The 24,937-nt window shown below is 38.2% G+C and overlaps 1 protein-coding gene across 1 annotated transcript; it reads right to left on the bottom strand.

Annotated features, from left to right (window-relative positions):
* Positions 1-578: 578 nt before the first annotated feature.
* On the bottom strand, positions 579-23,936 carry ZPLD1 (zona pellucida like domain containing 1). The gene is made up of 10 exons (XM_074155191.1): positions 23,829-23,936; positions 18,407-18,627; positions 15,139-15,320; positions 14,407-14,479; positions 11,089-11,186; positions 10,358-10,438; positions 9,349-9,520; positions 7,468-7,576; positions 4,427-4,456; positions 579-2,434 (listed from the first exon to the last, which is right to left on the bottom strand). The coding sequence occupies exons 1-10, from the start codon at positions 23,932-23,934 to the stop codon at positions 2,259-2,261; spliced, it is 1,248 nt and encodes a 415-aa protein (XP_074011292.1). The 5' UTR covers positions 23,935-23,936; the 3' UTR covers positions 579-2,258.
* Positions 23,937-24,937: the final 1,001 nt, after the last annotated feature.

Genomic DNA, 24,937 nt, shown 5'->3' with positions numbered 1-24,937 from the left:
GTTGTTTTGTCTTGGGGTTTTTTGCAACACTATCCACTCCCCGCCCCCCGCCCCCAACCACCAGCCCACCCCGCTGTGGTCTAAACCAAATTATGTGAGATTTGTGTTAGAAAAAGGGTCTCCCTCAGTTTAGCAAAGGCACAATAGTTTCTAATATCTGGCAAGTTAAACTGGGCACATTCACATTAGAAATAGTCTTTTAAAAAGTACTAAAGACAGCAATTAACTGTTGGAACAACTTACTACAGATAGTAATGGCTATCTCCATCACTGAAAACTTTCAGCTAAAGCTGCTGATTATGAAGTAGTAATTACATTAATGGATTTTCTGTGGTTGTCTTTATGAGTAAATTAAAATAGATTATCTGAATTTATTTATCCCCAGACTGTGATATCAATCTCCAGAGTTTATTGCCCTCCTTTAAAGGCTACTAAAGGTATATTTAACATTAATTTATCCTATATATTGAAAGCTTTTACCGAACTGACTTAAAAAAGCATGAGGTCACTGAAAGCATGTACAAAACTGTAACAATTTGACAGGCAGAGGAAAACAGTTCAGACAAGGCATCCATTCTGAAACGTTTCAAATAATTTTATTAAACAATCGTGTTTTACATGTCATCAGACCTAACCCCTGAAGTGCAAAAATGTTTCTGAGGTATTAAGACTGGAGGAAAACAGGCACAGTATTGGTTGTTAGGGACACCACACTACAGCACAGTGGACTTTGCGAACAACAGGCCTTTATACAGCATTTGCAGAATCAGAGAAAACTGAGAACAAGTCTGTATTTGTCTTTAGTCTTGAGAGCCAAAAAGCCCTGATCACTAGCCAGTTGTGGCACATCAGTGAAAACACAGACGTGGTTAACACAGGATGATGATAAATATTGATGAGGTGTTTCTAGGCCAGCATGTACAGTACATCAAAAATGAGATTTAACTGCTGTATGTGTGACCAAAATCCCAACTGTCTATCCAGTCCAGCTTAATATGTGTTGTGTCTACGGTGGCCTCTCTAGTACCAGCATTTTTGGCTATTCTACACAGCTATGCCACTGCCCTGTGCTCCTGTTTGAGGGCACCTAGTTACTCACACTCACTTCAGATAAGTCTGATGTTTAACAGATTAACTAGAGTCAACAGTATGGTACTGCTTGTGGCCTGTTATCCTTCTAGTTGCCCTCTTCCCCTCATCCATGCAGTGAAGTCTAATCCACACAGAAAATCTGCTAAAGAAATAAGCCTTGATTTACAATTCTTCATGTAGAAAGCAAAGCCTTATCTGAGAACTGCAAAGCTCATGAGGCAAAACTTGCCCTTACAAAGGAGGATATTAATGAGAGTTTTACTCAACTGCCAAATTGTGCTCCAAAAATAATTTTGTATGACGAAAGTTTGGGCATTACTTGTTCAAGGAGCCAGGGGGGGAAAGGAATGCTTTTCCCCCTGGATCAGTTTCTGGGGTTAGAATTTGGCTAAAGGCTGCAGATGTGGCAATTCTGAGCAGAATTAACTTTCTGCTGAATATGAGTTAGATTTAAAGCTCTCACTGATTCTCACTCAAGGATCTTGCTGGAAAAAAGTTTTTTCCACCTCAAGAACTGCAGCATTATTCCCTGGGACCAACTGCAGTTTGCCCTAAACTATTTGACTCAAAGATACCCAGCCAAATTATGTCCTTCCTGTGATATAATGACAATTCAATGGGAGATACTTGTAAGAAACATTTCCAAATGAATAATAAGCAAAAGTAACTTATTCAAAGTCTCTCTGGGGCTATTTTTAGCCAAGACTGATGAAAACAAGTTCCTCCTGAGATACAATTGTTTTTTCAAATTTGTGAAAAATACCTTAAAAAAATAGAAGTAATCCTTATCTTAGTAGGTGTTTATGAACTTATGAATGTTTCTGAATGGATCAGGTTTTGTATAAGAATGGCATACTTGGAAAGGTTCTCACCTTCAGCATCTTCAGCTTTGAAACCTTACTGGGACCTCTACTGTCAGCACACCCATGGGCATAATGTCATACAGTCTGATCACAAACACAATTGCGATTCTCATAATTTTCTAGGATTGTTACCAATATCACTGCTGCTTACCTACACAACATCTAGCAAATCTACAAATACAGAATAGCTGGAACAGAAGCTGGATACAGCTGGAGTGTTGCCTTAACATTAGTTTTAATGGAATCATATTTCACGGACAAGAAAGGCAACCCCAAAGAAAAAGTGCAAGTAAATCATCACTTTCAGTTGAAAACTGGGTTTCGGATGCCACTCAAGACTGAACTGTTGGGCCACTTTCTGTGCAGAAGAGTTAGGGAACATACAAAAAAGAAAATGCTTGTGATTCCTAGGAAGACAATGCCTGAAATCAGTGCACTGGTGACCGAGTTCAGCTGGAAAGGAGGTCCGTTTGGATGAGCTGCAAAAGAACAAAAAAGCACAGGTAAGACCTGGATACAATCTCTCAGTAGCGCCAAACACTTCTGTCTCTCCATTACAACACCATATATACAGAATAATTACAATGAAGGGACTAAAACTGCACTTCAGAATGAGCACCTGTCTACTTGGATAAAGCTTATCTAAGTATACTTTGAAAATAGTTGTTAGTTCTTTCAATATCCATCATGCTGGGGGATAAAGACAATAAGGATACTTCTAAGGCATAATCTCTCATATGCTAGTGACAAACCTTGAGCTGTGCTATTTAAGGCAAGACTATAATCGTCCAAGAACTACCCAGGCAGAGATATAAGGATTTGCCATCTGATCAAGTTAGTGAAAGGGTTTCTTCCATGATATCATTATTCACATCTCAATTCAAAGTGTATATAAATCCTTAACAGCAATATCTGGCACCAGATATCTGAGCTACTCTAAGTTAGTTTTTCTGTACAACTTCACAGAAGGCTTCTTAACATGTTTATGAATTCTCAGGTGGAAGTAACATGTTTACTTACTTAGTGTAGCTCAACAGGCTGCTCATGGACCAATTCTTGGATACTGGAATACACATACATGCAGCCTCTACCATCTTTTCCAGCAGAAGGGTGGGTGGGGTGGAGATAACAAAAAAAAACCTATTTGAGTGGCAGATGCTATGCAAAGCACCAATGTGTGTTTGCCATTACCAGTGCTGGAGAGTGAGGTGAAATGACCACACAGTTTCTATGTGGTAAACCAGAGTGTTCCTCCCAGAAGCAACCACGTGCCCTCAACATTATCAACCCCTCCTGCTTCACCAAAGCTGAAAAACATCAGCTCTGTTGATCAGTTTGCCATCCTCTACTCAACACTGTGCTGCCTTCTGACCTTACTTGTCTTTTCTCCACTACAGTAGTAAACCCACCTCACTCTACCTCTATGCTCTCCACTGGGACAGCAACAGGCACAGAAAAGGTTGTTCTGGGATGGAAAGAGAGGGCTGCTGCTTTCATTGGACAGGAAGGAAAAGTAGCAGTTATTAACATAACAAGCTCCACGCAGCAAATGGAGAATTTGCTTTTTATCATCATTATTATTATTTTAATGATATCCATTGGCAGGAACACACCAGGGAGCAATTCATTACAGTGAGAATTTTGTTTCCATACCAGGAAAGAAAGGTAGCTCCTTTTCATGTGGTCTACATTAAGAAAAGAAGGCAACAAATCGTATTAGAGGTCAGAGAACAGGAGAGGTTGCTCCTGCCACTCGGTTCTTTTATGAATAAGAAAGAAGTGGAATGGCCCAATGGACCATTTGATTAGCTTCACCATCCTTTCTTAGTTATTAGCTACTCCTTGTTACCAGCAGAGAACAGTAACACACAGGCTGAAACAAGTCCTCCAAGTGCCCAAAGGAGAAGCACTCTAAAACTTAAGAGAGGTTAAGTTAAGGACCTGATCTCCCCTGCAGCCTATTTCCTTCATTGCCCTAGCAGACCACAAGTCCTATCCCAGCTTCTCTGTAGGCTTTTTTTATGTCGTTAAATGAACAGGAGATGAAGCAGAGCTCTTCTGACTTTGAGCTGTGAACTGAGCTGGACTGCAGCATAATAACCATTTTGCTGCTCTACTCCTGCATGGCATGAGCAGATTTTACTGCTTAAGTATGATTTTGCATCTGGCAGTTGCAACGTTCCCTCACCCTTATGTGTCATAGCAGCAGATTTTAATTTCAATTCCAACATAGGAATTAGAAGTTGCTATCTTGGTGGGGCTGGGTACACAAACTAAACTGAGCATTCCAGATTCACCAATTGCTTTCTTTATAGCATGTCAGTATTGACTCATTTAAATGACAAAAACAAGTCAAAAAAACCCTACCACATTCCAGCTCAGTGCATAGAGCTCAATCAAAATGGTTCATCTCATCAGTTCTGTTTCACTCAAACCCACTTTTATGTATCTTGGAAGTCTGATTAACTTACCAAGCTGTGAATTGTTGGTTGGCGTCTCATCTGTATAAAACAAAACCAGGATGCATTATATTTTACAAATACCTCTGCCTACTCCCCCCTCCTTGCAACACAAAAGCCAATAGTCCTAGCTTTATTTTCAAAGTACATCGGCTATACTAGCAACAAGACTAGCAGCTTTTAACATCTCTGGTAGAATAAGGACAACATTAATTATATGACATTGTTTCATTGTTAATGCAAGTACACCAATATGCATTTACTTAGTATTCTGTGGAAAAAAAATAAAACAAAACACACACAACAAAAACCATGCAACAAAACCCACACACCTTGATTTCTTAATTGAAAATGTGCCCATTTCTATTCTGTCCCTCAAAAATACAATCATAAGCACAGTATTATATGCAAATCCCTTCACTGTTAATCATATTACCAGAAGATCTGTATAGGAAAAAAAAAATTAACCTGAGTTTTTCCAAGGAAAAACACAACAGTGACCATTAATGATTACAAAAACGTCCTTTCCCCACGCTCACTTTTCTCTTGAAAGTTACACAGTGGCATTATATTCAGGGAAACATTTGTATTTTTTCTTCAATTTTTACTTACTTAAAATTGTCCATCTTAGAACTACATTTCTTGTGACTGTTCTTGCATTTTTGTGCAACTTGTAAGCACAGCTCATGTATACATTTGTTTTGAGCAGCTGTCTTCTAAGTTTAAGTGAGGCATCCATCAAAAGCTACACAATTTCACCTTCAGAAGTAGGTACCTGCTTTGTTTCTATACACAGAGACTAAAAGATTTTCTTCTGTGTATGTCTCCTGTAATGACTTGGTTTAGATTAACAAACAAGAATAATGTTTCTCTGAAAAGAACAAAACGTTAGAAATAAGAGTTCAGAAATACATAGGAGAAGGACCATTGCTGTAGCACTATTCAGTTCCTATCGAGATAACTGCATAAACAGTTTTGTTACCAGAACAACTGGTGACTAGAGTAATGGGGAGACCTGGGTAACTCAAGGTGTCTTTGCAGACACCAATGTGCACAGGAACAGCCACAAGAGATGCACCACCAACCTAAATGAGGGAAGTGAAGGGTTGTACATCCATGCAACTGCAGACCTAATACTGGGGTACCTACTAGGGTGAATCAGGTGCAGCAGGTTTGATGGGCTCTGTACAAATGTACCTGTACTAAAGCTGGACCAGAGTTAGCCTTGGAAATAGTTTAAGCGCCTCCATGCAGCATCACACCAGAGGAAACCAGCACTGCATCCCAGCACTCCTTATCCAAAACCAGATAGTTTTGTTCATGTTCTTTCATGACCTTCCCCCTGCTTTTCTTTCCTTGATTATAGTATTCATGAACCTCACATTTTTAATGCACTTATTTTCACAATGGGAAGGGCCAGTTCCCAGAATACTAATTCCCTCTTTCTGCTCTAGAAGGAAAAGTGAAGTGCAAGTCAGACTATCTTGCCCAGTGTCACTCAGAAAATTTGTGGCAGAGTTGAGAACTGAATCCCATATTTTTCAGAGTAATTCCCATCAAATCATCCCTCTGTCAGCAGGAGTGGGGTGCACCAAAAGCATACTATCGAGGTGCAGAAGTACGTCTAAACTAAAAAGCTTTAGCCACATGTTTCAAGTAGAAGATACCTACAAAAATATTATTTTCCTTTTCCACCCTTATGCATGTTTTCATTTAAAAGAAAAAAAACCTCAACAGTTGTCAAGAAATCATAATATCATTTATCCTTTCTTTGGGGTCATTAAACAGCCATGGACAGATCTTTGTTTGCTTGAAGTTACGCACTATTTAAAGGTAATTGATGAGATGTTTTTTAATTGTAAAAATAGCATTCACAGCATTTGAATCATAAGCTACATTACCTAATAAGGGTTGCTTATATAATAAGCTTTACCTAGTTTCCATTCCTTGCCTGAGGCTGCATTTCTCTAGCATACATGTTTGTCTAAGCAAATCTGTCATTCATTCCCCATAAGAACTCAGGTACGCAATTTTGAAGTTAGTCCTTTTCACTTTTTCTTGACTAATCAGATAGCAGCAACTCAATTGGGATTATGTGTAATGCAGAACAAAAATACCCATTTTCAATGCAGAAATGTTTCTTGTAACAGACAGTATTTGTTCTAAAAATGGTCTCTTGCTAGATGGTTCCTAATTCTAGAGGGTCATTTGTTGTCTTTTTATATGTGGGCATAACCACTTTGCACGTAAAGGATTTTATTCTCAAGCATTTCAATTATTTTTCCCAGAGAGGAATCAGTCCTGCTCTCAGCTTCCTAAATCTAAAACTGCTGAAATCAGTTGCTTAACTGAAAACAGAATTTCTTAAACATTTTTCAAATATTTTATTATTTTGTCAACAGCAGTCACATAATTTTTTTTTCAGAGACTGCAGATTATATTGAGAGCTGGTTTTTGGTGAGGTTTTTTGGGTTTGTTTTTTAGAAAACCTTTGGCAATAAAAATGGAAATCATGGAATTTCACTCTGGCTTTAAAAGAGTAGCTTTTGGCACGCTCACACAGAATTTACAATGTGTTTGTCCTATTTCTTTCTTATAGCTGAAGGCTAAACATAGCATGTATTAATTGTATGCAACAGACAGAAACCCACAGGTGAAGCTGTAAGAAATGGCAAATAGAAAGTGACAGTGAATATTCATTAGCTGTCCAAATTAAATTGCAACACTGAACACAGTACCTTAAATTCCATTATCTTCAGTGCAATCTGACAAAAAAAGAAGTCAACCCACTGACTGTGGGCTTTTATAATGGTCTTACACGGATAACAGTATCCCACAGTGATTTTACTGGGGTAGGGAGGAAGCATGTGAGCCGAACAGAAATATTAGCTCAAATTTTTTACCAAAGGCTCCAACAGTAGGGAAAAAAATACCCAAACTCATGGAGAATTCACACTTCCTCTAAGTCATTGCAAATTCATATTAAACTGCAAAACATTTCCCCAGGTTTCTGCAATTCCAGCAGTCCATAGAAAAAGTTTGTTCATTCCTACCACTCCTTGTAATGATGGGGCCAGCAGAGATTACAGCATTGCCAGAGGTGCTCTGAGGGCTCCAAGTTGTCCTCCCACCAGCATCTCTTCTTTCTCTGTTACTGCAAATCTAAGCAGTTAATCAAAACAATCACAGTTTCAGAGTGGAGTGGAATTATTGCCCTTCTGTGCTTCCTGTTTTAACGTAAACTCTTTTATAAGCAATATTACAACTTTGATTTTATTTCTTAGTATGCATTAAATTACTTTGCAATAAAAACAGCTGCAATATTCCCTAGAAGTATATCTTATAAATGTCTGGCTTCCCATTGTATTTTGCCTCACTTCGTTTACAGAACTACATCGCTGTTATGTACAAGATCCATCTTATAGTATATTAAATTTTCAGTAGTTAATTTCCCAAAGCTTTGTTTACAGATAGTTTTCCCCAACAAATGTGTTTTGCTTGACTAGAGATAGACAACATGTTACAATACCTATTCTAGCAAGCTTGTCAAGTTAAAGTTCACACATTTTCCATAGAGTTCTAAATAGCAATGACCCACATTAAAACAATCCCCAGCACTCTGTCATCTGGAATCCACCTTTAACTTCTCTAACTTGTTATGTACCTTAATCTTGGGTACTCAAGTTTGCTTCAACTGAGAGCATTTCTCTAATTTCAACTTCTTGTGAAAGAGCTTCAAAAACCTCACAACACAAATTCTCAACAGAAACAATGAATTATTTAAAAGTGTAACATAAAAGTATAAAATAATGTACAAAATGTCAGAAGTATACTGAACTGATAGCATTTAAAATACTAAATGGAAAGTCTTTCAACAGGAAACAATACTGCATTCTGAAGACATTAACACAGAATATTCTGTGTTAATATGTTTAAGTGTTTCAATTTCCAAAATATATTTGTTGTTCATGACACTCCTAAAATGAAATAATTTTTTTATTGACACAACTTCATGAACTTAAAAACAGCAGTTTGCAAACCATCAGGGAGATGGTAATAAACTATAGGGGACGTAGTATGTTGGAGTTTTTTCACTATCTGAAACTCTTTCAAATTTTCCTTGTCAGTACAACTGAACTTACTATAGCTCTAAGTTTTCCACGAATTCTATTTTAAGATATTTATATACACCCACTGTGACTGTGGATACCTTGTTTCTTAGATGCTATACTAAGAATATCAGCTCTGAAGCCCTCTCAGAGTTGTTACTTTTAAAAATGAATTAAGGTCCAAAAGGCAAAGAGGTCATTTCTCACATGTTCAACAACCTGTGTTTTGCAGGTTTAGTATTGTTTTATCTCCAGATGACAGCCTGGAGAGGACAAGGCTCCAGGGAGACCTCATAGCAGCCTTCCAATATCTGAAGGGAGCCTACAGGAGAGCCAGAGAGGGACTCTTTATCAGGAAATGTAGTGACAGGACAAGGGGTAATGGTTTTAAATTGGAAGAGGGGAGATTTAGATTAGATACTAGGAAGAAATTCTTTACTGTGAGGGTGGTGAAGCACTGGAACAGGTTGCCCAGGGAAGCTGTGGACACCCCATCCCTGGAAGTGTTTAAGGCCAGGCTGGATGGGGCTTTGAGCAACCTGCTCTAGTGGGAGGTGTTCTTGCCCATGGCAGGGGGGTTGGAACTCGATGATCTCTAAGGTCCCTTCCAACTCTAACCATTCTGTGATTCTGTGATTAATAGGCCTATTCTTCACCAGTTGTTTTACGTTCCTTTAGACACAAAAAACATTCTTACTTCAGACTCTACAAGTCACCTTCATTCTGTGCCTTCCAAAATTCCATAGCATTTGGATGCAGAATAACTCCAGCATGCCTATTTTATATCCAGATAATTAACAGCAACTTCCATCCACTGAAACTTACTGGCACAAGAAAGGGACAGTCATCTGCTCTGCACAGCTTTGTCACGCAGTGAAGGAAGACCGTAGACATCTTCTGGTTCTTGTGCTTCACAAAGCGAAACACCTCAAAGGAAAACCGGCCCATTTGGCTCTTGCCATTTTCAATTATAGTTGTCTGTGGGTCCTTGTCACAGCTAGGTTTTGTGGAAAAGATTAAAAATAGGATGAGCATCTGTATGATTAGAATTTTGAAGCTCTTCACTGAGAGTAAGATAACTTAAGCAGCAGGTTCAGTGCTTTAGCTCCTTGGAAATGAACACAGTGCCCTAATATCCAACATGGGCAGCCACAATCTGCCGGTTCAGCTGCACAGTCATGGGCTGAAATGCATTCCTATAAAACCATTATGTTTTGTTTTGCAGCATCACAGCTATAAGCAAGGTATCATTTCATTCCAGTGCCCAAAGAAACTTGAGACCTGAAGCAAAAAAGTAATCAGGTATGCTAACCGCTATAGACAGGTAACTCCAAATGAAGACAGTATCTCTCCAGCAACTGTCACTGATAAAATTTAATCTGAGATACTGCCAAGATGTTTTTCAAAGTTCCAATTCAAATGTTATTACTGGGAGTAGCAGCAGGAGCATCTATTTATCTTTAATCATTTGCTTAACTGCTTTTCTTAACTGCAGTCTATGATGTTTTATAACACTGTCATTCACCAGAGGGCTACCTTTAGTAAAACAAAGGCCAGCTTAGCCATTCAGTTTGTGTGTTTATGGTATCTCTAGCAGAGGCACTTTAGATATACGCTTCTCTACCTTCATAATTCTTATGACTTTGCACTTGCTTCTATGTTTATGTTCACAAACAAGATAAATCCTGACATGCTATCTGTAAGCACGGCCCTCAGTCCTCCTTGCTAATACTGCTTAGACTTTCCAGACAGTTTAGAACACCACTATTGAAAAGATTTACAACCATTTTTTAAAGCAACGACCCACAAAACATTGGGTTTGCACAGGACCTACCTGAAAAAAAGATCGTATCGAAGATCATCGCTAGGATTACCAGATGGTGTGGTGTAGCAGTAGTCCATCAAAACATTCCACCTGTTACAGGGAGCAAAGTGATAGATGAGGGGAACTGGCAACGTAAGAGTAGGGGTGGAGAGGGAGTGAGATAAGATTAAAACCACTACAGGCAAGCATACAAACTTACAATGCAGGCTGTTACACTGAAGCTCAGTTACTACATTTAACAGGTCACGTACAAGTCATCCTGCATTCCTAATATATCAGCTGTTTCTTCCCACGACTTAAAAAACTAAACAACACACCATAGCAGCAGAACTGTATTTAAAAAGATCGTTTTGTTTCATGCAGGTCAACCACCATACCTACACATGTTGTGTACCTCCTCTCAGAAGTCATGGCCACCTAGGACTAGAAATCAAAACCATTCCACTTTTAAAAGCTGTGGAGTTTCTCACTTGATCTTACAAATGCCCTTTCTTAGATAACAGCAATACAAGATTTAAAGTATAATTCAGGAAAACTTTCATAACAAGGACAGCAGCAAGATATGCATTCCCCATCAAGGACTTGATACACCTCAGCTGAGGGCAATGATTATCAAACACCAACCATTATTTTAACATACAAAAGGCTATGAGAAAAGACAATTGCTTCTAAATAAGAAAAAAATCACAACACCAAGAGCTGAAAGCAAGCAAGACAAGAAATAACATCCTTTATGGTACCTGCCATCCAGGTTGGTTGCTCTTACAGCTGCATATATTTTGGTTTTCAAAGGTAAACCTGTACTTGGAATATGGAGCTGCTGGCTGTAGGATGAATCCTGAAAAAAACAAAACAAACAAACAACATTGCCTCAGTGTACCAGAAATCCCACTGTAACAACTCATCTGCATCCACAGACTGAACTCCCATCTAATATTTTTGACTTTTCTATGTAGTCATTTACTTTGTCCTCCATAAGGGAAGAAGCAAAAAGCAGCACCAGTGCATTTGCCTACAAGTCTGTCCATAAAGATCAAGAACACTTGACTGGCCTTATCCTATGCAATTATTTTGGGGAATCTATTTATGATTTTAAGAAGTGCTTGTATTGGTGATTAAAGAAAAGGTATCATTCACTGACACCTCAAAATCTCTCAAACCGCCTACAAGCAAACACAGCAGCTACTGCGGTTTTCTAAAAGGGGAGCTTAACTGGGTTGTCACAGAGCACCCTTTCCCAGAAAAGGCTGTAAGGTTATCTGATTTAGTGGACATAGCAATGCCACCAGGTTACATATGTATATATACACACATATATATATATTAAGCTGTAGTCTGGGAGAACAGACACATTCTGTTATCCAGAATGTAGCTTCTATGGAAGTTGGTTTGTTGAAGGCTCCAAGTAACAAAAATTTTCACTTAAATTCTAATATTTAAAAAATGCTGTTTCAAGAAAGCTGTATAGAACATAAAAGTTGGGAATTACCCATATACTACTACACAAATATAGCTGTTTTATTGGTTTATTTTTCAAAGGCAGAACCATTAATGTCACTTTAGCAACAATGCCATGAAACAGACCTGAGTGACAGACATTAATTCAGCATATCAAAATGCACTTACTGGTAACGTCGTCTATGTCAAATCAGTTGCTAATCGGGAAAGCACAGGGACTCAGTATGAGGAGACCTCTTGTGAGAGGTCAAAACATTCAGTACATAAGAAAAATTTTGTTAAACAGAATTTTGACCAGGTTCAACGTGGCAAGCAAGACCAAGAACAGCAGCTGTCAGCAACAAGAAGGATTAAGCACATAAATCGAGTATTTTTTGAGAGGGAACAATGCTAAAACATACAGCATGCCCAATATTCAATCTTTGCAGCATTGGAGGCCATGGGAGGTACACATGCACACACAAACCAGCTATGTGACATACATAGATCACGTCCTTGAAGATCTAGTCAAGTGAGATCAGGTAAGTTTGCCTTCTTTAAAGTTAATTATAAACTTCTCTAATACATAGCTCTGTCACATTTTGCAACAATTAAAAAGTCTACAGCAGGATCCTCACTATCACTATTCCGAAGTTATCCTTTTTTTCTAAAAGTATTTTTTGTTCATTTAGACAGATACTCACAGTAAGGTCTAAAAGCACATAGCCGCTTAGGCTCTGTAAAAGCCCATTAAGCATTCTACTATTAAAGTCTGAGCCTATCATAATGGCTTCTCTTGTCTTTCCTAACACTAACACACACTAACACGAGAAAGTAAATATAAATATTACCTTGTGAGGGAAGATGGAAGTATGCTGAGCAGTTGAAGAGTCAATGTTAGGAAATAACACTACAGCTAAAGTTTGAAGGTATGGCTGTCTGCTCGCAGTCAAGAGCCACATCTGTACAAAAGCCCTGCCCAATACCAAGAGTGGACAGGAGCCTCAAGACCCCTCCCAAAACCAGGCCTCCTGAACAGAGACCAATTGAGCCCACAGGATCAGAGCTCACAAGACCATGGGTGTTCCCAAGAGGCACTCCCAACCAGGCAGCCGGCAGGCAATGCCCAAGCTGTCTGTGTATACACCCAGCCCTAAAACGTGAGCCCTAAGAGCATAACCATCACTTGAATCTGCCAGCATTCACAGTATTTTTCATGCTAGTGCTACTCACTAGAGCGAGTAATACAACTGAAATCAGAAGGATAAGACATCACTGTTCATGGTCGACTTGTAAACTCAGTGGGGTAGGGAGGATGATAGCCCAGCTTGGCATGCGGTAATTGAGGAAAAAATGTGCTCAGAATAAGTACCAATGGCATTTGTACCTGACTGTGTGTAGAGCTGGGCTCTGAAAGAAAACACATGGTGATCAATGCTTGTCCTGACTGAGAACTTTGGTTATCCTCACCCTGCCCCATCTTTTTGGTCACAGGTTTATTTAAAAATGAGAGAAGTACAATCTTCATTTTAACAGATTATAGGTGGCTATTCAGAGCAGAACTCTGTCAAACAAACATGATTTTTTTTCTAAGTATGCCTTTGGAAAATGTCCTGTTACAATATTTATAGCTCATTATGTTCAAAGCATAAAGCATTGACTTTTAAATCAGTTGCATGAATTATAACTCACCGTCATGATGGCATGAATAACGATGCAAAAAAAAATCAGATTCATAATTTACAAAAATGTTGCTTGATAGATTGAAAAATTGATATTTAAATCAGGTATTTAAAATGTATGAATAAAAGTTTTAATCAACATGAAAATATCATTTTAGAGATTAATGTTGTTAAGTAGAGGTCTGTGGATTTTTCACATTTTACTGTCACCATCCGTATTTACATAGTAAAAGATTACACAATAATGCATATTCAAGTTAAATTATCTAACACATATGGAAGAAGTGTGAGTTGAAAGCTGTTAAAATTAACCCTTAAAATCTTGAAAGTCCACACAATGAGGCAATGCGTACAGTGGGTTGAATATTTGGAACAAGTCCCACATCCCTCACTACAATTACAGATGATCAAAACATTCTGATGAGGCTTGAACATAAAAATACCTCAGCAAAAGTGCTAAGGGAACTGGTCTAAAATATTTTTACTGAATTCAACAGAGTATTCTCTGTATCCATACAATGTACCTATACACATACACACACAGAAATAGGTACACACACACTTAATAAATGCAAACACAAGTATGCCCTTGGAGTATGATTGTTTTTATAAATACAACTGATTATTCACAGGGCACTACAACCTGAAAGCCAGAGCTGTAAATTGAGGACCTGTATAAACACAGGACAAAAAGACTGTGTGTGTCCTCAAAGACCAGCCCTATAAATACAAGAGAACAGGTACATGCAAATCAAAAAGGACAAGCGAACTCAGAGATGAAAGATGCCTGGCTGAAAGGCCTGGTTCTTCATGGGAAGAGTGGGAAGGGAACAGCAAATAATGAAGGGGAGTCTGTACTTTGCTCTGCTAATCCGGTTTGCACTCACATAGTGCAGAGATGGATTTAGTCCAGGTCATACTACTGTGTTTTATACTCACATTGTAAAGCAACAAATTCAAAGTGCTGATAAAGGTTCCATTGTTCTCTCTTACAGAAATAGCAGCTGATGACCTACAACAGAACCAGAAAGCAAAAACCATCATGAGGAAAGTTATCTTATTTTCATGTTTATATACTTCAGTGGTTTTTATAATTAAAAAAACTTGCATCATGTTACAAGGAGTTAATTTATGCGTTCGGGTTATAAGCTTCAGAAATAGGAATTTATAGTGCAAACCCTGACAGAAACTTAACTATGCAGAAAGTAATGGATACTGTTGAAAACACGAATCAGAAAAATAATTAGCAGGGAGGCAAAATGACAAAAAGGAACCCACTTTTCATGATGTACAAGGTTTACTCATTGAAATATTTTCTCTTGCACTCTATATTCACATGCTTATGACCTATTTAATGAAAAATTTCCACTTTTTTGCTGCTACCATTCTCCCATCAGAATATCTGAATTTTAAGGGAAGTTTCACATTATCCAAGGCTCTCTTCATAAACTATGTTATCTCATACAATGATGCTACAGAATTTTCTTTCCTTTGCATTATCTCTTCTTTTAGTGCCTTTTCCTTTCCCTTTAGTCTTGCACAGCTAAAAACAGCTATGTTGACAATACTGCTATGGCTTGCATATATTTAGGTGTATATGCATATATACACATGCATATGGACTTACATAAACAAGGGGATGAAACACATATAAATGAAAACTACACTTACGAAGCAAGCTGGGTGTTGTTAACCAAGTACTCCAGTGGATAGCTACAGCTAAATTTGTACAGAAGCCCAGGCAAATAGCTGATAATCGTTGGTGGGTCTGGTGTATCAATATAGCCTGAAACATTACCTATCTGTACCACTGAGGTATTTCCATAAGCATTGATACCTCGAGCTGAGGATACCTATTGAGGGAGACAGAAAACAGCTGTTACCAGAAAATTAACTGTAGAACAAAAGATACCTAAGGATGCTGATGCTTTAGCCTGTAATTTACGTAGAAATATCTTCAGGAAATCCTTCAAAAATCAATTAGTTTAATAGCATATTCCCCGTGTTCTGTTTTTCACCTCCCTGAAATCATCCATACACAGTTGACAAGTGATATCCCTGTTCATAAAACACAGACTTGAGCAACATATGAACAAAACTGATGAATCCTGGAAGCATATTTTTTTGGTAGGTACTTTTTTTCTGAGCGTTCCCAGTGAATTCACATGACTTACTGGGAAAAGCTGAATGAACTTTTCTAGTCCAGTTTAAAAATACCAGCTTAAATGAGCTTCCACATGCAATAATGAAGTCATTACAGAATCAATTTAATTCACAGAAACAATACTCTGTCACTCTTGAGCTATGTTTTTGACACACCAAAACCAACGTACTTTATAAGCAGATACAAGCCAAATAGCTGAACTTTGAGTCTGTGTTTTTGTCTATGTTATACATCTCTAAAGCTAAATTATAAACTTTTTGCAAAGAAACACTCTCAGAAATGCAAGAACTGAAAAGTAATACGACCTTAATACCAATACAACCTTAATTCAGTCCCTGGACATGTGCTATCCTGTGTTGCTCAGGCTCACAGAGTGTGCAGAGACAGCAATAACATGCAGCTCTCCAGAAAACTGAGGCACATCCTGGTAGCAGCCCAGACCAACTCCATCTGTAGCTACTCATCTAAATAAGGGGGTGGTTTGAAAACAGCAGACAAGTGTCACAGATTACTTTCTCGGTAGGCACATACACAATAAGACTAATTAACATGGCACTGGACTTCCACTGTACCATTTCTTTTGTATCACTATATTAGCGAAACAGATGCTTTCTATAGATTTATAGTACGCAGTTTCTTAAAAAGACATTTCATTATGGAAGAATCATCCTGAGGTGCACAAGTTGTAACATTTTGCACTAAATAGCACAGGATACACAACAGGTATTCCTTTGGATACAGAAAAAACAGCTAGAAGACAGATGCGGCCATACACTTTGCCAATAGTATAGCTAATTATTTGCTAAATGGCAGGAAAATGATGATAATAAAATTTCCTAGGATCTATTCCTTGCCTAAAAAACACAGGCTAGAGCACTAAGGTTAGTATAGCCAGCTACATTCTGTTTAGAGTCCTCATCACCCCACCCCCAAAAAATAAAAAGTTTTATCTGCTATATTACAGACAGACTTTGGTTTTACCAGAGTTCTGCCTGAACTGTTGTCTTTACTTTTACTGAAAATTAGTTTGAAGGTCTTTGCTGTGAAACACAGCCAAGAAATGCATGGGATTGTACTACTCCAGTGTGGGGTACATGATAAGAAATGATCCCTGCTCCTTTATCCTCTTTGTTTGTAGCACAGCATGCATAAACTGAGAGGGGATGAGGGGAATTTTTAGTTATATTTTTAGCAGCTGCTACTTTGTCTTTACATCCTGTACAGCCTCGTGGGGGGCTTCATGGGGAGCTCCACTTATTTGGACTTACCAGACTGTTGGGCTTGTTTGGTTTTCGTTTGTTTTTTTGTTTGTTTTTTTTTTTTAAACATCAAGGTCTTACAATTATAACCAAATAGCAAGTTCAGGGAGTTTACAACGTGACCGGCTCCACAGGAAAAAGTTGCTTCCTGGCAAATTCTTCTACTGCAAGTCATGGAGCTTTTCAGAGAAAATAGGAAAAAAGAACCTTGCTGAACTGTTTTATTGTCGAAATTCTAAAACAAAACTCAGCCTGAGGCAAATAGGTGACAGAACACATTGAACATTTCAGCCCAGTTTCACAAAATTATTAGCAACAGAAAACAGGGGGTTTGTTACAAAAACTGACAGGTATCATCGAATGCAAGTCTGAATTCCAGACAGAATATAAGCCTTAAAAAAACCACATTTTTACACTTGTTTTTGTAAGTTATTCATAGATACCTTCATACGAGTCATCACTGCTTGTACAGTGTGATCCACACACAAACTGTACAACTCTCCTCTCCCTTGGTTTAGAAGGTTTGAGGCCTGACTCTCCCCCCTCCTTCAGAGGGAGATGCTTCACTGAAGAAAATTAAATTATACTGCTACAAAACAGACTTCAAAGTCAGCTCCTAGATCAGATTCTGATACCAAAATCTTACCCACAGCTAAGGGTTAGATTCAGTCATTAGCTATACAAAGGTGTGCATTATCCATGCATGAAACAGCAACAGAAAATGTAGACACTGATGTCACACCCCCAGGCAAAACACCATAGTGCAGAGTGGCTGTGCACTAAAAGACCAGAGTTGAACATACAAATCTGAACTTCAGTCCCACATCTTGACTTTTTTGGCATGAATTGAGTGCATAGGTTAGATAGCCCTTTTTTTTGTCTGTCAAACGTTCAAAATTTGCCTGAAAACTTCAGTTTGTTGCCAGGCAGTTCCATATTGAGCTGATACCTTCCAAGGAGGTACAAGACCTCAAGGCACTGCTAGCAGAGGTGTTTACTGTGGGTTGGGACTTCTAGTCAGACTATCACCCTGAGACATTTCAGTCACTGCCTTATCACAGAACATATAAGATCAGTCAATCAGTCAGCAAGCCCTCACATATGAGAGCACAGAAGTAGTTACCCAGGCTCTCATCTATCTAACACACTCTTAAAATATTTCACTTTCACTTTCCAAGTGGGTATTTGAAAAGTTTCAGAAAAATTAAAGGCAAGTTCAGCAAGAGTTTTAAAAATGGCTTGGAAAAATCTCATTTTTCCACTGAAAACATTTTAATATGAAAAACATACATTCTCAAGGACAAATGTGTGACTCACCACATTTTCTCATTAGTAATCAAGATAATAAATTACCAACTTTATCTGGTTTACTTTGATGTATGCAATATATTGCTAGCTGGGCAAGACAGTGGAAATATTATCATTAAAACATTAAAAGATACAACACTGTCAAGGCCATTCACTTGATCCTATGCATAAACAGCCATGCTACAATTTCACTTTGACCTTGTCTTACCACTAAAGTGTTTCCACAGGATTCCAAAGTACTCAGATTGATGATGAAAATGACCACTGCTGGAAAGGTGTTGTTATTGATGAAACCCCTGCAGTGGGCATCCCCATGTTTCCCATTCAGTGCCAAATCTGTCTCAGAATAACCAGAGAAAAGAACTGTGCAAAAATTTATCTTCATAGTAATTGTCTGCACTCCACAGAAAACGTTGATATCTCGTTCAGCTGAAAAAAAAAAAAAAAAAAAAATGTATCTCAACTAATCTCCATATAATTATTGTAGCAGTCAGTCTAGTGTTGTAACTTCTGATCAAATCAATTTTTATACCCTACTCACAGCAAAATATTGGAATATAAAGGTCAGAATTGCATTATTCTGAAGAACAGATTTGACTCTACAACTTCACTAAAGAAAAAACAAGAATTAATATGCTAACGTGGTCTACCGCACAACAAAACCATTATTCCAAAATTCCCCAGCAAATCACGAAGTAAACTGAAGCACTGCAATGGAGTGGAAAACAGCAAGTGGTTAAATATTTTGAGTCTGACTAAACAGCCCCCTTCTCGAACAGAAATTTCCAGTGATTTTGAGAAGCTCGGGAGGCTGAGTTCTGCCTTCCAGCCAACTCTAGCATGGAAGTCAGGTATGTTTGTCTGAGGTTGTCTGGAGTCCACTTTGTATGAGACCGGGGTCTTGGGCTGTACAGACTTTGAAGTACAATCAACAGCATATCAGAGCAATTTATTATGATATCTTTAAAGTTGGGGTTCTTTTAAGAACCATCAACTTACACTTTAATGAAAAATCAGTTGGCTCTTGAAAGACAATGATCGATACTACAAAGTGTATTGCAATCTTTCATTCTGTACATTATGACAATACAAAAGACCTAGAAAACAGCAATTGTTACAACTGATCAATTTTTGAACAATAGCAAAAAACCTTCTTGGATGAATCTGACCTTTTCTTTGAAAGTTCTGAAGATTTTTATGTACGCGAATAGAAAAGCATCAGGTTAGGGTAAAGGCACAAGCAACAGTATGTTTTGCTTTAGAGCTATAACGTAGCTTTTCTATAACCTCTGCTCTACCTATAGATGATTGGGGTGGCTATTTTAGTATTTTCCCCTAGCCCTTTACAAAAAGACATACTGCATCGTGTTAAACACAGACATTACTCCTTTATATAACAACTCATTTATTACATCTGCTTAAAGATTAAGTGCTATTAAAAATTGCAGAACAACTTCAGTCAATACTATACCATTAAGCCTGCTGAAATGAATTGTTTCATTGCATTGTCACAACAGAGAGGAAATGAAATCTCCATTACAATGAACTAGCTCTTCCCCCATGGTACAGAAACACAAGCAGTTTAATTTAGACAGCTTTAACGGTGGCTTTAAAGCCAAAACAATCAAGTGCAGGAAATAACAGGCTAAACTCAGTCGTGAGCTAATGTGGTGATAAATGTTACTCACTGGGTGTAAATTTGGGCTGAAAGGTATGGAAGCAAGACAGGAGTTGAAGCAATTTGGCATGAAATTCTCCTGGTTTGTACATAATACATACAAAGATCAAGAAGAAGCTTGCCTTGGTATTCTTGGTATGACTGTTATGATTCATTTAATGCATATACTAAGGTAGAGAGAACAATACAAAAAGGCAAATAGCAAAGTGGTTTTTTACACTTCTTTGAACCAATGCACAAACAGTCAGATTGTAACAAATTGCTGGAGGCAATATAAAGTAGCTCAGTTCATTTTATAACTCACTTCAAGCCTTTTAAAAAGCAGGATATTACTTTACCTGTTAAGGTACCGTTACCACTTGCAAAATTCTCATTTGACAGTAAGGGAAGTGAGACCACACAGTATAAAAACAACCCTTGTGCTATACAGGAGGATAAATGACATATCCAGACTGAACCTTTACCGCCCACTACTTTACACAGAACTATTGTTGCCAAATTAGTTCATTCTGGAATTAAAACATTATTTGTTCAGAAATTAATCTGAAATCTGGTGCAAACAGATCTAATGTTCCTTTAGACGCTAAACATCTAGCTCATTTCTTGAGGATTTAGAGAGATAAATATTATTCCTATATACATATAAATTTAAACAAAAAATATTTGCATTCCTGCAGTAAAGGCTTCTGGTTTTCTGAGTAAGAGAGGAGCAATGGTTTGAAGGTTAGGTCACCCAGCTGATGGGGCCTTAAATGTAGTGACCCTTTTGTCACAGAGTTTCCATACAGGCAAAGCACGTGGCCTCTTTCTTACTCAAATCACACAAACTACCTATAGTCAACAGTACTCACTGCAAAACAGAGTAAAGCTTAAGACGTACATAGATACTACAGTAACAGAGACCATCTTGAATCAAGGACAGACCCATGGCAACATGAGCCAAACGCTGACAGTTCCACTGCCCACTTCTGCTGTGGTACCTTTCCAAATATTGACAAGACTCACCCCAGAACTCACCCCAAGACAGCAAAAAACCTGCAGAGGACAAGAGTTTGCCACAGAACATCATTGACAAAAGTCATTCCACTAGAAGAGGCATGTAAAGACATTTATAGTTCAAAACCAGGTTCTCTGCATGAGCCTCCTCTTTGATCAAATCACTGCTTTGATAGAGAATTGAAATGCATAGTGTATGGGAAAAAGCTGCAAAATTTTTCTTAGCCTCTAAATTCTCAGTATGCATTTACAGCAAGAGCCCCCGAATCAAAACTGTGTGTTTCCCATCTGAAGACAGCCAGACTGCTATGGCTCCATCCCCCAAAAGCCTTCTAAAAGCTATGCTGTTCTGCAATGCAGAACTAAAGCTTTTTTCTCCAGGCAACTCTCTGAAGGACAGCAGGATGTGACCTTATTCCATACTCTCTTATAAGACATCTTGTGTTTGGTATAAAATGTCACAGAATTTTCAATCTACCAAATATGTTTTTTTTTCCTTCATCTCTGCTGACTACTGCATATCTACACTCTAAAACAAAGCTACAAACTGCAGAAACAAAAGTCCTGCCTGATTATTTATCACCCTATTTATGCAGTACCGTCCCTACGCAAGAGTCACCTAAGCAAAGAATGATAAAAGCACAAACAAATGAAAAATGGATGAGCTCCAGGGTTCCTTTAGGAACGCTTAATTCCTCATCTTTGCTGAAGACAACTTCTGTTCTTCACAGCATTTAAAAAGAGCAGACAACTTCAAAACACAACGGCTTCTCTGGTATCTGCACACTACAGGCCTCAGCAAGAAAGTCCATTCTCACTCCATGTTTGCAATTTCAGCTGACAACAACGAAGATTTCTTGTGTGGAAGAATTAAGGAACAGGAAAAAAATCCTATTCATAACTAGGCTCTGTGAGCAGTATCTCAGTGTGGAGGTTGCCGGTTTTGAAACATTCTTCTTTTTGACCTCTCTCTCACCACTCCCCTTATATCTGAACTCCAAACGCAGTGAGGCCAGCACCTTCAAAGCCACAGCCTGTGCCTACACTGGGAAGCAAGCATATCAAGGGCAAGCCCCTTCTCCCCACAGAGGCTCTCTCACCCATCTTCTGGGGTTCTTGAACCCAGAAAACAGAGTTCCTGCAGTCCCACTCGGCTCCACTGGCCCCAGCCCATTACATAGCAGTCCATTCTGCATACTGAAAATAATGCCTGTCAATTTTTTGGAAAAAAAGGAGTTTTTTTGTTTTCACCTTCATCTCAAACACACGACTAACAAGCAGAATTATTTTTCTTCCCTAGCTCTCAAAATCAACACTAAGACTGTTAATTATATTCCAACCTTTGAATCTTTACTGCCTGAGATCAGAAACAAGAAAGAGCAGGACTCTACTCTCAGCTCCTACGTGCAGTACAGGGTGGTTAGCATTTACTAAAAAAAAAAAAAAAAAAAAAGAAAAAAGAAAGAAAACTGTTTATTTGTAACCTAAACAGATTTTCTCCTGAGTCCCTGAGATTTGGCAGACATGGAATCTGATATAACCCTTTTTTATGAGGCAGAACTGCAAGGGGCCCCTAAATACCCACAATATGAGCTGGACTCAATTCATGGGTATCACATTGCAAATATAAAGTCTTGGCACAGGGCTGATGCAAAAAATGACCAGAGAAAAATTTAAAAAGCACAGAAAGAGGAATCTAAACTTCCCACTAGCTGTTGCAATCCTCTCAAGAAGCCTATAACAGAAAAACAATTACCTGAAAAACTATGAAAGATAGATCTGAGACAGGTGGGCACAATTCACCCACACTTTCAAGGCAAGCTTGTATATAGAAGTAGTTTGTGAAATACTCAGTTAAACAGTGATTTTGTCAGGGATGGAGACAACATATTTGCATGTCTTATTTCTCTGCTTTTCATATTCACATCGATTGAGTGGAAAAGGATCAAACCCACTGTTGGCCTTTATGTTAACAATGCACCTAGCAGTGTGGTGGTAACACAGGTAACAATAAATAGACTGTAGGCTTTCTGCTGACTTAAGTTTAAGAATAGAGCTGATCCTTCCTGAAAAAATCAAAGCTATTATTATTTGGAAAGCAACAATACTGAAAGGTATTACAGCGTAATACTAGACTGAGAGTTCATTACTATACTGTTCAATTCAATTGCTACATCCGAAACGCAAGATGTGAGCGAGCCAGTATTCATGGCCTTTTTATTATTATTGTTCTGTCCAAGAAACAACTGAGGCAGGAAGGATAAGCAGTGTAACAGAGACTAAAAGAATTCTTTAGGTGAGTAAACCCAGATACACGTCACTAAGACTGAAATTTCTTTTCTATTTCTCATTGTATTAACAGCTCCAGACATCTGATGTCCCCAAAATGACTTCATTCCCTTTTTTTCCACAGTCATCAGTGTACATAATACATAGATACATCCCATTCACCTGTCCCTAACCAAGCATTTAATGTTGAAGTGAGGCACTAAATTTTGCCATGAACTTCATTTTGCTCAAAAATATATATATATTTCTTTATTTCACTGAAAGGACATAATTATATACTATCACCCAGATAAAACATGATGAAAGAAAACCCAGTTAGAAGTTTCAGACTCTTAAATCTATGAAGAACATTTACAACAACATAACCTCTGGTGAATTTCTTAGGCAGGACAGAGCTCTGTCAAAAGCAGGTCAAACCCCACTGATGTGAGGGGAGTTATATTCGTTACTACTAGGCTGAATTTGACTCACTGTGCAGTTAAGAAGAAAGTAAAGTGCAACATTAGAGGAGTTTCATTGTCACCGAGATACTTAACACTTACTTAATGTGGAGTCCTACCCCCGGGCTTCAGACAGATTTAATGCTCTGTATTTAAAAATAAGCACCGCTTTGAACCAAGACAATAAAGAAGCCATTAGAAAAAAAAAAAATCTATTAAACACTTACCAGGAAACCTGCTATGGAGGTTTGCATCACAGTTGTATCCATTGAACTGAGCAGTCACTGAGAGCACTTTAGTCGTCAGCAGGAGCAGTAACCATACCTGTTCCATTGCAAAACCTAGCAAAACATTAGGTGGTTATTACATACATCTGTTCATTGCATTAAAGATGCCTACTGCAGACATTTAACCACTTGGGAGATGATGGTCTCCAGCAAAGGAACTGGGGATAAAATTCACAAGCTTATGGGAAAGAGGTCACAAGCAGCAGAGCCCATTTCTCTACTTCTGAGTAATGTGTAATTTCTATAAACTTCCACAGCTTTTAATCATAACTTGTGGCAAAATAGGTACTCAAGGACGATATGAAAGAAGAAATCCCTAAAATATATCAATAGATCAGGATTGCTTAAATATTTAAACTCCAACAGCTTTTTTTGACATTTTAGTGTAAAAATTCTTTGAGAGAGACATCTTAGAACATTAGTTTTATTTTAGCCAAGTCCTTGCAAACCATTAAGATAAACGGCTTGCTGAGCAATTCTCAGGCTCAAGGTCCTAGAATGAAAATCAGTTCATATCTATTTGCCAAAAATCTGTTCTTTGAAACATGGATGCAATTACTTTGACTTTATGTACAAAGTTGGCACAGACACTTGCATCCTACTTGAATTGTATTTGGCAACCAGCCTGGGAGATAAGAACACATTAATTTCTAGTGTCTTAAGTAATTATTCCTCTTAGGAGAAAAACTCCAAGGTATTTACTCCAATACCACTCCTGTGGTATTTAGCACAACCAAAAAATATTTGATTCATGCTTTTGTCAAAAATATCCCAAAATATTGAGATTTATATATAAGATTTTGTAGTTCTAGAAAAGATCTCTGCTGATGTGGACCCTGAATGTGGCAATGCTCTCCATTTGCCTAGACAAGAACCGAGCAATTCTAAGATTTAGGAGATTTACTTCCTCTAAAACTATAGATACAGAGATGCTGATCATCACCTTTCTCCAAGTGGACAAAGAACACTCATAAACTCTGTAGGTGCAGCACACCTAAATGCAGCCATATCTGCCACAGCAAGTGGCAGTCCTGCAACTCTGGGAAGAG

This window comes from Numenius arquata, chromosome 1, assembly GCF_964106895.1.
Source record: "Numenius arquata chromosome 1, bNumArq3.hap1.1, whole genome shotgun sequence".
In the NCBI taxonomy this organism is placed as follows: domain Eukaryota; kingdom Metazoa; phylum Chordata; class Aves; order Charadriiformes; family Scolopacidae; genus Numenius; species Numenius arquata.
Note: the sequence above shows the minus strand (reverse complement) of the source record. Positions and strands in the feature narration are given on the sequence as shown.

Bases quoted from the DNA above. Each gene is read 5' to 3' on its own strand.
- ZPLD1 (XM_074155191.1), bottom strand. From the start codon at position 23,934: ATGGAACAGGTATGGTTACTGCTCCTGCTGACGACTAAAGTGCTCTCA. The intron at 15,321-18,406 runs GTAAGACAAGGT...CTCCCTCAATAG, and splicing joins CCTGTGGAAACACTTTAGTG to GTATCCTCAGCTCGAGGTAT. The intron at 2,435-4,426 runs GTAAGTTAATCA...GTTCTTTTGCAG, and splicing joins AACCAACAATTCACAGCTTG to CTCATCCAAACGGACCTCCT.